At 36.8% G+C, this 13,454-nt stretch overlaps 1 protein-coding gene across 3 annotated transcripts in view; it reads left to right on the top strand.

Moving 5' to 3' along the window:
- Positions 1 to 13,454, top strand: part of Clns1a (chloride nucleotide-sensitive channel 1A) — a 54,308-nt gene that overhangs the window by 15,977 nt on the left and 24,877 nt on the right. The window contains exons 4-7 of one of the 3 annotated variants that reach the window (XM_026387287.2): positions 521 to 628; positions 1,726 to 1,899; positions 7,621 to 7,710; positions 9,833 to 10,533. In XM_026387287.2, coding sequence (XP_026243072.1) covers positions 521 to 628; positions 1,726 to 1,899; positions 7,621 to 7,688 — 350 coding nt within the window. In that variant the 3' untranslated portion in view covers positions 7,689 to 7,710; positions 9,833 to 10,533. Of the gene's footprint in view, positions 1 to 520; positions 629 to 1,725; positions 1,900 to 7,620; positions 7,711 to 9,832; positions 10,536 to 13,454 lie in introns of those variants that run through there. The other 2 variants (XM_026387288.2, XM_026387289.2) reach the window with 2 other exon arrangements.

Here is a 13,454-nt window from a genome sequence, read left to right as displayed (position 1 = left end):
CATTCTGTTTTTTTCTTTATTTTAGCATCTATAATATCATTGAGGATGAGGTACTATTAATATCAGGGTTGTGAGTGTGGTATACACTATGTTACCTGGTGTATTTTGTGAGTAGAGGACTCTGTTTAGTTTTACTGATTTATGCTACTGTGAATCTCATCTGTTGGATAGTAGAATAGTCACAGCATTTCCAAAGTGAGAGATCATTGGAAAGTGCCCCATCAACTGAGAGGATTTATCCTCATCATTCTGACCAAGGACTCCGATCACTTTTTGCAGAAAATCCAACCACCCATTAAGAGATCTCAGTAATATCTTGAAATGAATTCTTAGTTTGTGATTTGTCTGCAACCTCAGGCACTTTTTCAGGATCAGCCCTACTTGGAATTTCAAAATTGTAAATACTGTTATCCTAGTAAACCTCATCTACCTGTTAAATTTATTTGCACTGATGGTTATTTTATTATAAAATATTATTTTATTCCAAAAATATGAATTATAAATTAATGTCTTTGTTTAGTGGAGGTGATGTTCACTGCAATGTGTGAATGCCAGGCTTTGCATCCAGATCCTGAGGACGAAGACTCAGATGATTATGATGGAGAAGAATATGATGTGGAAGCACATGGTTAGTGAAATGTATTTTCAGGATTTGTTTCATTTTGAGCACTTATTTGTATTCAGGGTAGGGGATTATAGTCCTTTATGTATCCAAGAAGCTGCCAGTATAAAACAGTTACAAATAAAACTAACCCATACAGTGGCATACTTAATGCCTAAGCCCTATCAACAATTGAACTGGGAGAATATGGGAGCTTTCCAAGTTGGAGGGTAAAAATGTTATTGGTGGGAGAACATGAATAAATAGAGATAAATAGAAGGAAAGAAAAGTGATGGATAGTCAGAAAAGGGTCTTAAACTGAAGTAGCTGCCCCAAGAGAACAGACCTGTCTCCATCCCTTGAGAAGCTGAGTCATCTCTGTCTTATTTAATGTATTTCTTCTAACAGCTTACTGTCAAGGTCAGTTTTTCCTTCCCAGACTATTCTTCATTTATCTAAAAATATTTTCCGTTGCATTCCCAGACTAGAATTATATTCACTAACCTAGTAGAGTCTCATAGTTTGAGGCATGTGAATTCTCTTTGTTTGTTTGTTTGTTTGTTTGTTTGTTTGTTTTTTTCCCCCACTGATCTTCCAAACACTAATCTGGGTGTCCACAGCACTTTTCCTTCATATATCCCAGATTCTTGGCCTTACACTCATTTCTGAAATTTTCCTTCACATTATCTAAATATGTCTCATTTTTGAGTGGTTTTTATTTTTTATCCTTTTGGTATTTTCCAAAATTTCTGAAAAGCATGTATTTTAATCAGAATAAAACCTTCAGTACAAATTAATATCAAACTGATTTACTCTCACCTGTAAAATTCCACCTGCAATAATATAGGACTCCTTGACCCTCTTTTTTCCTTGTATTCTCCCGACATTTCTTTCTCTGGGAATTGCTACTTACTGGTTTATTACCTCTAGGAAACCTTTCTCATGTTGGAGGGTAGGGACATTCTCTTTATATTTGTCTTCAACAGTGTCCACATCAGTGAATGTTGGAGGTGTTTCTCCGGAAATGTTTTTTTACTCTACCTCATCTTTAGCAAATGTATTAATTATTCATCTTGTTTTTTCTAATTGTTGTATAATGGCTTAAAAGTTTTCTGTTTGTTTAGAACAAGGGCAGGGGGATATTCCTACATTTTATACCTATGAAGAAGGATTATCCCATTTAACAGCAGAAGGGCAAGCTACACTGGAGAGATTAGAAGGAATGCTTTCTCAGTCTGTGAGCAGCCAGTATAACATGGCTGGGGTCCGGACGGAAGATTCAGTAAGAGATTATGAAGGTGAGTGTCCTTTCTCTTCAGTGTGAACAGATGGCTACCTGAGCAGTAAGGGAAGTTATGGAGAAACAGGTTATTTTGGAAACTAAGACAAATCTCAAAATTAACTACAGTAGGAAACAAATGTACAATTACCTAGAATGGGAATTCTTACAGGATTTGTTTGCTTTTTTAGTGATTTCATACCCCTCAATTACAAAAATAGAAATTCTGTTTGTTTCTCTCCCCCACCCCCACCCCCAGTGCTGGGAATTAAACCTGGGGCCTTAATGCTAATGAAGCACTGTACCACTGAGACCCATCCCCAGCCCCAAATATTTAAAAAATGCTCACAAACAATGAATAAATGGAAAAAGAAAGAAAAGAAAAATAAGTATATTATGACTGATATATTTACTATTTTTTGTTGCAAATCTGTATTAGTTTGATTGAACTATCAAAGTAAAGTACCATAGATTGAGTGGTATTAAAAATAAAAATAGGGCTGGGGATGTGGCTCAAGTGGTAGCGCGCTTGCCTGGCATGTGTGCGGCCTGGGTTCGATCCTCAGCACCACATACAAACAAAGATGTTGTGTCTGCCAATAACTAAAAAAATAATAATAATAATAATAAATATTAAAATTCTCTCTCTCACTCTCTCTTTAAATAAATAAATAGATAGATAGATAGATAAATAAATAATAAATAAAAATGTATTTTCTCATAATTCTGGAGGCTAGAAGCCCAGGGTTGGTTGTCTGAGGACTGAGAGAAGGATCTATTCCAGTCCCTTTTCTTGGCCTATACATGGCTCTGTTTTCCCTATGGCTTCACATCCTCTGTCCATGTCTGTATCTAGGTTTTCCCCTTTTACCACTAACTAATGTGTATGTATCACACACACATACCAGGGAAACATCCCTACATTTTACATCAAGCTGCTATTATATCTGCTGTGTTACCAAATAACATTACTATTTGATGGGGTAATCCTTCTTCACAGGCATAAAGTGGAGGGATGTCCTCCTGTATGTGTGTATGCATACACACACACACAAATATAGATAGATAGATGTGTAAATAGTGAAAGCTGGCATGTCCAAAATCAGCAAGGTAGGCTGGCAGACTGAACACCCAGGGAAGAATTGATTGATGTTGTATTTTGAGTCCAAAGGTGATCTGTTTAGGGTAAGATCAGTCAGTTTTCTATTTGGCCTTCAATAGGCTGAATAAAGCCTACCATATTATGGAGGGAAATTGGTTCACTCAAAGTTCACTGATTTCAATGTAAATCTCATCTAAAAAGTACCTCCACACCAAAGACAGGAATGGGATCATCATGTGACCCAGCTATACTTCTCCTTGTTATTTTTTTTTTTTTTTTCTTTTTTTTTTTTTTTTTAAAGAGAGAGTGAGAGAGGAGAGAGAGAGAAAGAATTTTTTTTTTTTAAGAGAGAGTGAGAAAGGAGAGAGAGAGAGAATTTTTAATATTTATTTTTTAGTTCTCGGCGGACACAACATCTTTGTTGGTATGTGGTGCTGAGGATCGAACCCGGGCCGCACGCATGCCAGGCGAGCGCGCTACCGCTGAGCCATATCTCCAGCCCTCTCCTTGTTATTTATCCAGAAGAACTGAAGTCAGCATCACCTTAGTGATACATGCATATCCGCATTTATAGCAGTTCAATTCACAGTAGCCAAGTTAGGGACTCAGCCTACATGTCTGTCAACAGATGAATGGATAAAGAAAATTGGTACATATACTCCAAACAGTTTTAGCCATAAAGAACACAGTTATGTTGTTTGCAGGAAAATTGATGCAACTGGATAACATTATGCTAAGTGAAACGAGCCAGACTGAGAAAAGCAAGAGTCCTGTGTTTTCTCTCCTATGTGAAAACTAAGGAAAAAAGGAGTCCTCATGAAAATAGAAGAGACACCAGGAAAATAATGGAAGGAGATTGGGAGTGGAAGGAAAGGAGGAAAAAGGGAGCTATGGGGAATGAAACAGGCTAAATTGTGCTGTGTGTGTATATGAAAATATCCAATGAATCCCACCGTTATATGTAATTATAATGTACCTATTAAAATTTAATTTTAAAAGGTCTAATAAAACCAGGCATGGTGTTACACGCCTGCAATCCCAGTGGCTCTGGAGGGTGAGGCAGGAAGATTGTGTGTTCAAAGCCAGCCTCATCAAGAGGGAGGTGCTAAGCAATTCAGTGAGACCCTGTCTCTAAATAAAATACAAAATAGGGCTGGTGATATGGCTTCTCAGTACCAAAAAATAAATAAATACAATTTTAAAAGTCATTAATGATAAGTTCATAAAAAAATTAAAAAGGAGGGCTGGGTTTGTGGCTTAGTGTGTAAGACACTGGGTTTGATTCTCAGCATCACATATAAATAAAGGTCCATCAACAACTAAAATATTTTTAAAGAAATTACAAATACCTCCACAGTAATATCTAGAATAATATTTGACAAACTCTTGGCAAAACAGCCTAACCAAATTGACACATAAAATTAACCATCACACAGAAATAATACACTGGTTTATAAACACTTCTTGCATCTTTCTTGTATTTAGTAATGACTACAGAATATTTCTAAAGAGGCTTACCTTAGTTTTTCACTTATTGGTGTGCTTAAGTTTCTCTCATAATGCAGTAATCAGTATCTCCATGCACATAGCATTTTGACCTGGGGTTCTTGAAGTTCTGGAATTTTTTAAAATTTATTTTTGAGACAGGGTCACTCTGTCACTCAATCTCAATTTCATGGGCTCAAGTGATCCTCTCACCTCAGCCTCCCAAGTACCTGAGACTGTAAGAATAATTAGGATTGCATGTGTGTACCATCATGCCTGACTTATGGGATAGTTTAGTTTGGAAAAGTTTGGGGTTTGGGTTGCACTATTATTCTTTTTGTCCCCTGCTTTTTAAATTTTTGTCTTTTGTTTGAGATGGTGGTCTTATTATGTTTTCCAGGCTGGTCTCATCTCTGGGCTCAAGTGATCCTCCCAAGTCATCCTACAAGAGTGTCACATTCCACCTGGTTCACCATATTAAGCCCCAGCTGGTGAACCTTTAATGTAGACTTTAAAAGGGTGAAATGACTTAGATGGTGTAGACATTGAAAAAAGACTTTTATTACTGAAGTTTTTGTTTTTTTAATTGTAAAATTCCTTGATTAATATTTTATGTAGCAAATTATTTTAAGATCACAAAAAACTGGATTAAAGAAAAATTTGAGGACTTTAATCCATATGCTTTATTAACACACTGGAATTGCTTATCTGTAAAACTTCTTAATTTTACACCATTGCCCATCTTCTACTAAAGTTCTGAGTACTCATGTCATTCTTGTTGTCACTTAAACACTTGTAGTCTGCTAATGGTATTTCAGTGTTTTAGGTACTCAGTTTTGTAAAAGGCATTTATTCACCAAACCTGGTACAGTGAATACAATAGTGCTTGAGAAAAATGATATCTTCATGTCATTGACTTTTTAGTGAACAGAAGAGTAAGTTAACAATTTGTAGAGATACAGCCATGAGATACAGGAGATGCTTGGGAAGCTGTGAGTTCGTACGGGGTAGACCCCTCACCAGTTGGTATAGTTAAGCCTCGTGGAGTAAGTTATATCTAAGCTGTGATCTAAAAATGAAGAGAAGTGACCCAGGTGAAGGGAGATTGCACACAGGTTGAAGGAAGAGGCAGGTCAAGGGCTTTGTTGAATGGAAAGGTTCAAGAGGTCATTCATGCCAGGTGAGGTGCAGACCTGTAATCCTAGCTGCTCAGGAGACTGAGGCAGGAGAATTGCAAGCTCAAGGACAACATGGGCAACTTAGTAATTTTTTTTAATATTTATTGTTTAGTTAGTTGGACACAATATTTATTTTTATGTGGTGCTAGGGCCTCACATGTGCTAGGCAAGCGGCACACAACCCCAGCCCCTGCCTCAAATTTTTAAAGAAAGCAGTGAGTGATACAACTCAGTGGTAGAGCTTATCTAGTGTGGTTGAGGCCTTGGGTTCAATTCCCCAGGTATGGATTGATTGATATTTGTTTTTGTTTTGGTACTGGGGATTGAATCCTGGTGGGAGGCTGTACCACTGAGATACATTACATCCCCAACCCTTTTTACTTTGAAATAGGATCTGGCTAAATTGCTGAGGCTGATCTCGAACTTGTGATCCTCCTATGTCAGCCTCCTGAGTCACTGAGTTTACAGGCATGTGCCACCAAGCCTGGCAAAAAGATTTTTTTTGAACATTACCTTTAGGTCAGTGAGAAGCCATTGAACAATTTGATTATAGTGTTTCAGATGGTGACTGTAATGCAATATGGAAAATTGGAGGGAGAGGAAATATACTTGAGGAAAGACAAGAAGCCTTTTTAGTAAATTATATATTAAATTAGAGATGGTGGCCTAAATTCAGTGGAGGTAGTGAATATCAAAAGACTTGACATATTTAAGAGATTTAGGAGGTAGAAATAATACAAATTAGAGAAATGGTAGGAGTTTCTGGTTTGGGCAGACAAGTGGTCCCCCTTTAGCAAGACTAGAAAAGTGGAGAGATAGGACATTTGCATATCCAATGTGGTAGGATACCAAGGGGCTTTTGGAAGAAGTCTGTGATGGGCTGAAAGTGAAGGAGTGAATGGAAGCTAGGAAGTAAATAGAGTAGTTGTAGATAATCTATCCACAGGACTTTTTTTCTGTGTCACTTCCCACTTTTACTGCCACAGGGTAGTAAGCAAGCCGTTTATTCTGATTTGTCTTTTCTCCTTATGTTATAGGTTTTGTGAAAGTAAGACCACATACCTTAAAAAAAGGGGGTGGGGGGCTGGGGATGTGGCTCAAGCGGTAGCGTGCTCGCCTGGCATGCGTGCGGCCCGGGTTCGATCCTCAGCACCACATACCAACAAAGATGTTGTGTCCACCAAGAACTAAAAAATAAATATTAAAAATTCTCTCTCTCTCTCTCTCTCTCTCTCTCTCTCTCTCTCTCTCTCTCTCTTTCTCTCTCTTCTCTCTTTAAAAAAAAAAGGGGGGGGTGGGGGGCTAACAGTAAATAGCACAAATCTGTGAATAGTTGATATTTACTGCATTTGAAAGTTCCTACCTGGGGGGCTGGGGATGTGGCTCAAGCGGTAGCGCGCTCTCCTGGCATGCATGCGGCCCGGGTTCGATCCTCAGCGCCACATACAAACAAAGATGTGTCTGCTGAAAACTAAAAAATACATATTAAAAAAATTTTTTTTAAAAATGAAAGTTCCTACCTAGGGCTGGGGCTGTAGCTCAGTGGTAGAACATTTACCTAGCTTTCATGAGGCCCTGGGTTCAGTCCCCAGTTCTGCAAAAAAGAAAGTTCCTGGGGCTGGGGATATAGCTCAGTTGGTAGAGTGCTTGCCTCACATGTACAAGGCCCTGGGTTCAATCCCCAGCACCACAAAAAATAATTTTTAAAAGTTCCTACCTCCAGCTCTTTGTTGAGTTTGAGTATTTACAAAGTAAATGTTAAATGTGTAAACTAATTTTAACTTGGCCTAAATCAATAGGTGTTGTTTTCCTTTCTCTGTTTCTGGATACTTCAGTTAAAAGAGGGGAGGGGCAACTCTTACCAACAGAGGGCACTAGGTTCCTTCTGGTTGAAATTATACATTGAATCTACCTATTTGAAGTACTCAGTAGAGTATGGCTCAGCAAGATTTTTTGTTTTGTTTGTTTTTTTCAGATGGCATGGAGGTAGATACCACACCAACAGTTGCTGGACAATTTGAGGATGCGGATGTTGATCACTGAAAATGATTTATGCTGTTTAAAAGTGAGTAGTTTATTATCTTCCTTGTCACTGAACATGAAAAGCATCTGAAATAATAAGTTTTTATATTCATAATTGAAGAGAGCTCTATAAAGTTCAGAAAAATGTTTCCCAATTCTGAAATTACTGAAAGTTACATGTATTTTTTCCTAAGAAATCAGGGTCTACAAACGTGGTGATGTTCAGTTTAACATCTATTACACGCTTGCCACATGTATCTTAGTATTAAAAGCTGATTTATCAAACCATAACAAGTCCATGTAGAGTTATCCAAAAAGCCATAATTTCCTAAGTAATTTCTTACCTGCTTTTCACGGCTGATGAAAGAACTCTGCCAATTTTCTCTCCTGTGACACTTTCATGAGCTTTGCCTGAAGTTTGTCCCTATTTGTTATTTTGTTACTATGAGAAATATATTGTCCTTTTCCAGCTCAAGTAATTAAAGTGTATGTTAGTAGTAATTTAAGACCATGTAGCTAGTTCATACTGTTCAAAGATAGGACTGATAACCTTAGTTAACTTTATAAACTGCAAAATTTTCACATTGTTAAATTGTTGTCCTCTGGTTGGGGATGTGGCTCAAGCGGTAATGCGCTCGCCTGGCATGCACGAGGCACTGGGTTCAATCCTCAGCACCACATAAAAATAAAGATGTTGTGTCCATCAAAAACTAAAAAATAAATATTAAAAATTCTCTCTCTCTCTTTAAAAAAAAAAATGTTGTCCTCTCCTCCCTATAACAGCATTGTCTTCTCGAATTATCTTCCCTATAACAGCATTGTCTTCTCGAATTATCTTCCAGGTCCTTTTATTGAAGCATATGTTAGTAACATGGCAAGATTTATAATAATTTTGTTTTCTTCTGGTATAAATTTTAGCTCTGGCTTTTCTGAAGTTAAGATTTTAATTTCCTGTACCCTTGTTCCATTTAATATCAGAAACCAGCCTTTTAAAATTCCAGACAGACCTTCCAAATTATTGCCACTGTGGATTTAACATTGCTTCTCATACTAACCATGAATTGTGATATTAGATCTCTGCTTTCTTCTCAGATCCTACCAGTAGAACTATCAGAAAATAACATCATAGAGTTCTGTGATTTATATCTTTTCCCATAAATACTTAGTTCTTATTTTCACATTTACTTCTATCAGTGGTAGCCAGATAGTCTAAAATCAGCAGCGTCTCCTCTGCACAGCCATGTGTGTGCACACCGCTGGTGCTCTGTGAGTGTTGGCTCTCATCCCTCACTTCTAGATGTAACTTCACTCTTCTTCATGGGAAACCTTTTAGTACCAACCTCAATCACCTTTCCTGATGTCTCATCAAATTCTTTATAGCACATTGTTTTTTTGTTTTGTTTTGTTTTTTTCAGTTCAGAGATAGTTGTTTAATAACAGTTTTATTGAGACTGAATAAACAGAATTTGGGGTCTTCTGATTTTTCATGTATTTTCCCTGAAGAATAGACTGTTCAGAGAACATTGACCACTCTGTTAATAATGATTATGAGAAACTCATTTGATGTGTCGCTAGTGGTTATACAAATGAGATGTTACTGCAATCCCTGGCAAGCATTCTTAGGATTCTTTGTAATGGTGAAATAACCATAAAATAGCCACAAATTTTCTAATGAGCTGATGATTTGTTTTCTGTTAATTTCATGTTCTTTGCTCAAAGGCAAAGAGATATTTTATTCATAAAGTTTAATCAGGCTTTCCTCTGGGTATTTGACCCGAATTCCAAACAATATCTATAAATTTGTAATCAATTAAAATTGTATGTGCCTTTAAAGAATAAACAAGGTATAATTAGAGTGTTTATGTGACCATTAATGATTTATAGATAATTGAACTGGGATCTCTCAACACCTGAGAAGGGGTGAAGGGGAAGGCAAATGAATGGTGGAATCACAATTCTATCATGGACTGGCTGGCTGTTTGCCTTGGACAAGGCATATACCTTATCTAATCCTCAACATCCTCATCTATAAAGTGGGGTGGTAACTATGTGGCCGGGTTATCGCAAAGACTGAGACATAATGTATCTAAATCCCTTGGCACTCTTTACAAGGCATTCAGTAAATAAAGCTGTATTATAAACATTATAAACCTTTTGTTTTTCAGGTTCTGCTTATAACTAGGAGAGAACCTGGTGCCTCTTCCACTTTGGAGTGGGGTTGATGAAAGTCTTTCCTTCTCCAAAACTCTTAAACTAGTTCTTTCTCAAAACAGACTATACTGAGACAGCAAGTTGTCACCAGCAGAAGGAACTACGAACTTTATTAACAAAGGTGAATTAATTCATCCAAGGGGGTACTTGTAGTTTATCATTTACCCCAAAACTTTGTGTTAGGTACCCTATGAGTAAGCCTATAATTCCTGCCTTTGCTGTATGAATCATCTGTATGGTAGCAGGCCTGTGGTAAACATGCTCAGGAGCTTGGAGTGTGGGAAGAAAAGGCAAATATCTCAGAGGGATCAGCCTTTGTTATTCTCCACACAGTCAAGAGTCTTTTACTGATTTGGGGGCCAAATTAATTAATTCAGGCCTCTGTAGTAGCCTCTTGGGAAATATCCTAGCGACAGATCCTACCACTGACAAGAATGTTTCTAGCTACCTTCTGCCCTCTTTTACCAGTCTACCCTGTATAGCCTCTTAGGTTATATCATTTAATTTCCACCCTCTTAGGTTAGTTTTCTGTAACAGAACAGTGAACTGAAATGAAAGTCCTCCAAGTACTTCTAATGATAATTGTTTTGTCTTTGTAATAACATAACAAATAAATCTACATTTTCTATATCACTGTTCTCGTTTTTGACTAATTCTATTAGTGAGGTTTTTTTGTTTTTTTAAGTAATGCTGGCAAAATATCATACTATTGGTGTAGTGGTAGATCTCAGTAATAAGTACTTGCCTCACATGCAAGAGGCCCTGGTTTCCATCCCCAGCATCACAAAAAAAATAAAATGAGAGTCTTATTGGTCATATTTTGCTCATTTTTTGTTGATATGAACATGAAATTAATAAAATATGTAGTTAGAGCTTCTGGAAAATATTTAATAAGAAAAAGAATATATTTTAAAGAATTTCTGCTGCTTTTCTTTGGATCAGGAATAATTTCTTATATTTTTTTAACTTTCACGTTAGCTTTTCACAGATACCTGAGTATTTATAAGGCTGATTTGTAGTTCCAGATTTATACCTAGACTTCAGATAACTTGTAGGTTAAATAAGCTGTTCAGAGTCAGCCAGTTGGCTAATTAGTGACTAAAGTCTATTTTGATGTCCTCAGCCCAGTGTTGTCATCAGCACTTTCACGTGGTTTCCCTCATCCGTCAATTAAAGTAATTTTCTTTTTTTTTAAACTAGATTCACAAAGTCTTAATCGTTTTAATTGGCAAGTAAAAGAGCCACTTAGAAATAGAAACTAAAATTTTCTAAGACCTCCTGTATATCAGCCACCATCCTGGGTTCTTTGCATATATTATGTGTTCTGATATACCGGACTACCTTGAGTATAGATGCCTTTATTATCCCTTTGTATGTGTGGTACAGGGGTACTTTACCACTGAACCACATCCCAAGCCCTTTTGTATATTTTGTTTAGAGACAGGGTCTTCTTGAATTGCTTAGGGCTTCGCTGTGTTGCTGTGGCTGGCTTTGAACTTGCAATCCTCTTGCTTCAGCCTTCCCAGGACTAGGATTATAGGCATGTGCCACCATGTCCAGCATATTTATACTTCTCAAATAACCTTATTTAAAGCCTTGTGAGTTACATATTTTGAGATGGTATTAGGGTCTTTCTCAGTATTGGTGAAGGTGAGAGTTTATGCACTGATGATTATAATATATAGTCCTTTACTTTTAGAAAACAGGTGTGATTAGTGAAGATTCAGAGATAATAAATATTTAAAACTAGATTATCTATGGAATTTTTAAAATTATAAATGGACCTTTATTTTATTTATTTATATGTGGTGATGAGAATCAAACCCAGTGCCTCACACATGTTAGGGAAGCGCTCTGCCACTGAACCAAAACCCCAGCCCCTTATCTATAGAATTTTGATCCACTTACTGCTGTATAGCTAATACTCATGTAATCCTATTTTTAAAGAATTTCTAGAATAGAATTATTGCCATCACATTATTGAGGAGATGGAACATATTTACACTAATATTTCATTCTCTTCATATATATAGAAATGAAACCAGTATCTAAGTATTTATAAGGCTGAATTGGGGACTTCCTAATTTCAAATGAGAAGTCAGAAAAACTTAAATTGAAGAATTGAACTTGGTTAGAATATTTTAATCTTAATTCTTAAAGATAAAAATAATTAAAAAATATATGACTTGGGGGTAAGACTAATATACAGTATATACAGACATTTGTTTTGTTTGTATGTACTAGGGATTGAACCCAGGAGTGCTCTACCACTGAGCCACATCCTCAGTCCTTTATGTATTTTATTGAGACAGTGTCTCATTTAGTTACTGAGGCTGCCTCAAACTTGTGATCCTCCTTAGCCTTCCAAGTCACTGGAATTACAGATGTGCCACTATGTCTGGCTAGGATTTTGGGGGGAGTGGATTTTTAGAGATTATATGAATCACTAATGCATACTAAGCACTTAGGACAACAGTGCCTAAAAAAATAGATCACTAAATGTTAATTATTACCAATAAGAAAAACTGTAACATTCATCCACCACTTAGAATATATTTGAGAATTTAAAATTCCATTGAGCAATTAAAATAGATGTCGTGAAATCTATGCAATTATTCATAGAACCTTCGGGCAAGTCTCCTGCTTTATAAACAGATCTAATGTACCGGAGTTTCTGGTTTATAAGCATTGAATAAGCTAATAAAGGCAACTGGAGTGGTTGTATCAGGCTTATTAAGAGCAGCATTAAATAGCTCAAAGCATTATGAAGAAAGCAAAAACAATTCCCATTGAACTTCAAATAGTAAACATTTTGAATATGAAGATAGTGCAGTAATTTTCATGAAATTACAATCTTGTGTCCACCCAAATTTTGGCTATTAATCCAAATACTAGCTAATTAAGGAGAAAATAAATATTAGAAAGCTATGTTCTAGCTTACAAAATAGACAAGAAAGCTAAAATAAATAAGGCTCATAAAAAGGTTAGGGCCTAGGAGTGGTTACATAAGATGTTTTAATTCCCCTGCTGCTATCAGACTAATTTCTTTATTGTCTCTATGTCTTTGAGTCAGTACACTCAAGATTCAAAGTTCTGGATGGCACTATGTCCCTTAGTTGCAAGGGACAGATGGAGTATCTGGCCACTTTAAGCTTTTAAACAAATGACACTGCCCTGTCCAGATTCTCACAGTGGTAGATTACCCCAAACCAGGAAGATGCTTAGATGCTGGCTTGTAAAACATGTACAGCTGCTTACAGACAGCAACCTCAAATCCTTAAACACACACACATACACAGCAAATTCTGGTTATGTTCTATTGCATGAGTGCGAATAAGCAGACCATTGCATTTAATCAAGTTGTGGTTAAGTCAGGTATGTGCAAGCATGTTTGTGATGATTGCCCAAGTAATTTACGTTGCTTAAGTAGAAGACAGTACTTGAGAGGGATAAGAAATGTGAAAAGTTATCAGTGGGCAGAAGTTCCCTATGGTAGTCAGGGGATCACTAGAGACAGGGTACTAGGGTGAGTGAGCTGGAAAGGAGTTACAGTGGGAAAGTGGGGTGTTTGAGATC

This window comes from Urocitellus parryii, chromosome 4 (assembly GCF_045843805.1).
Source record: "Urocitellus parryii isolate mUroPar1 chromosome 4, mUroPar1.hap1, whole genome shotgun sequence".
NCBI lineage: Eukaryota > Metazoa > Chordata > Mammalia > Rodentia > Sciuridae > Urocitellus > Urocitellus parryii.
This window is presented reverse-complemented; position numbering and strand designations above follow the sequence as displayed.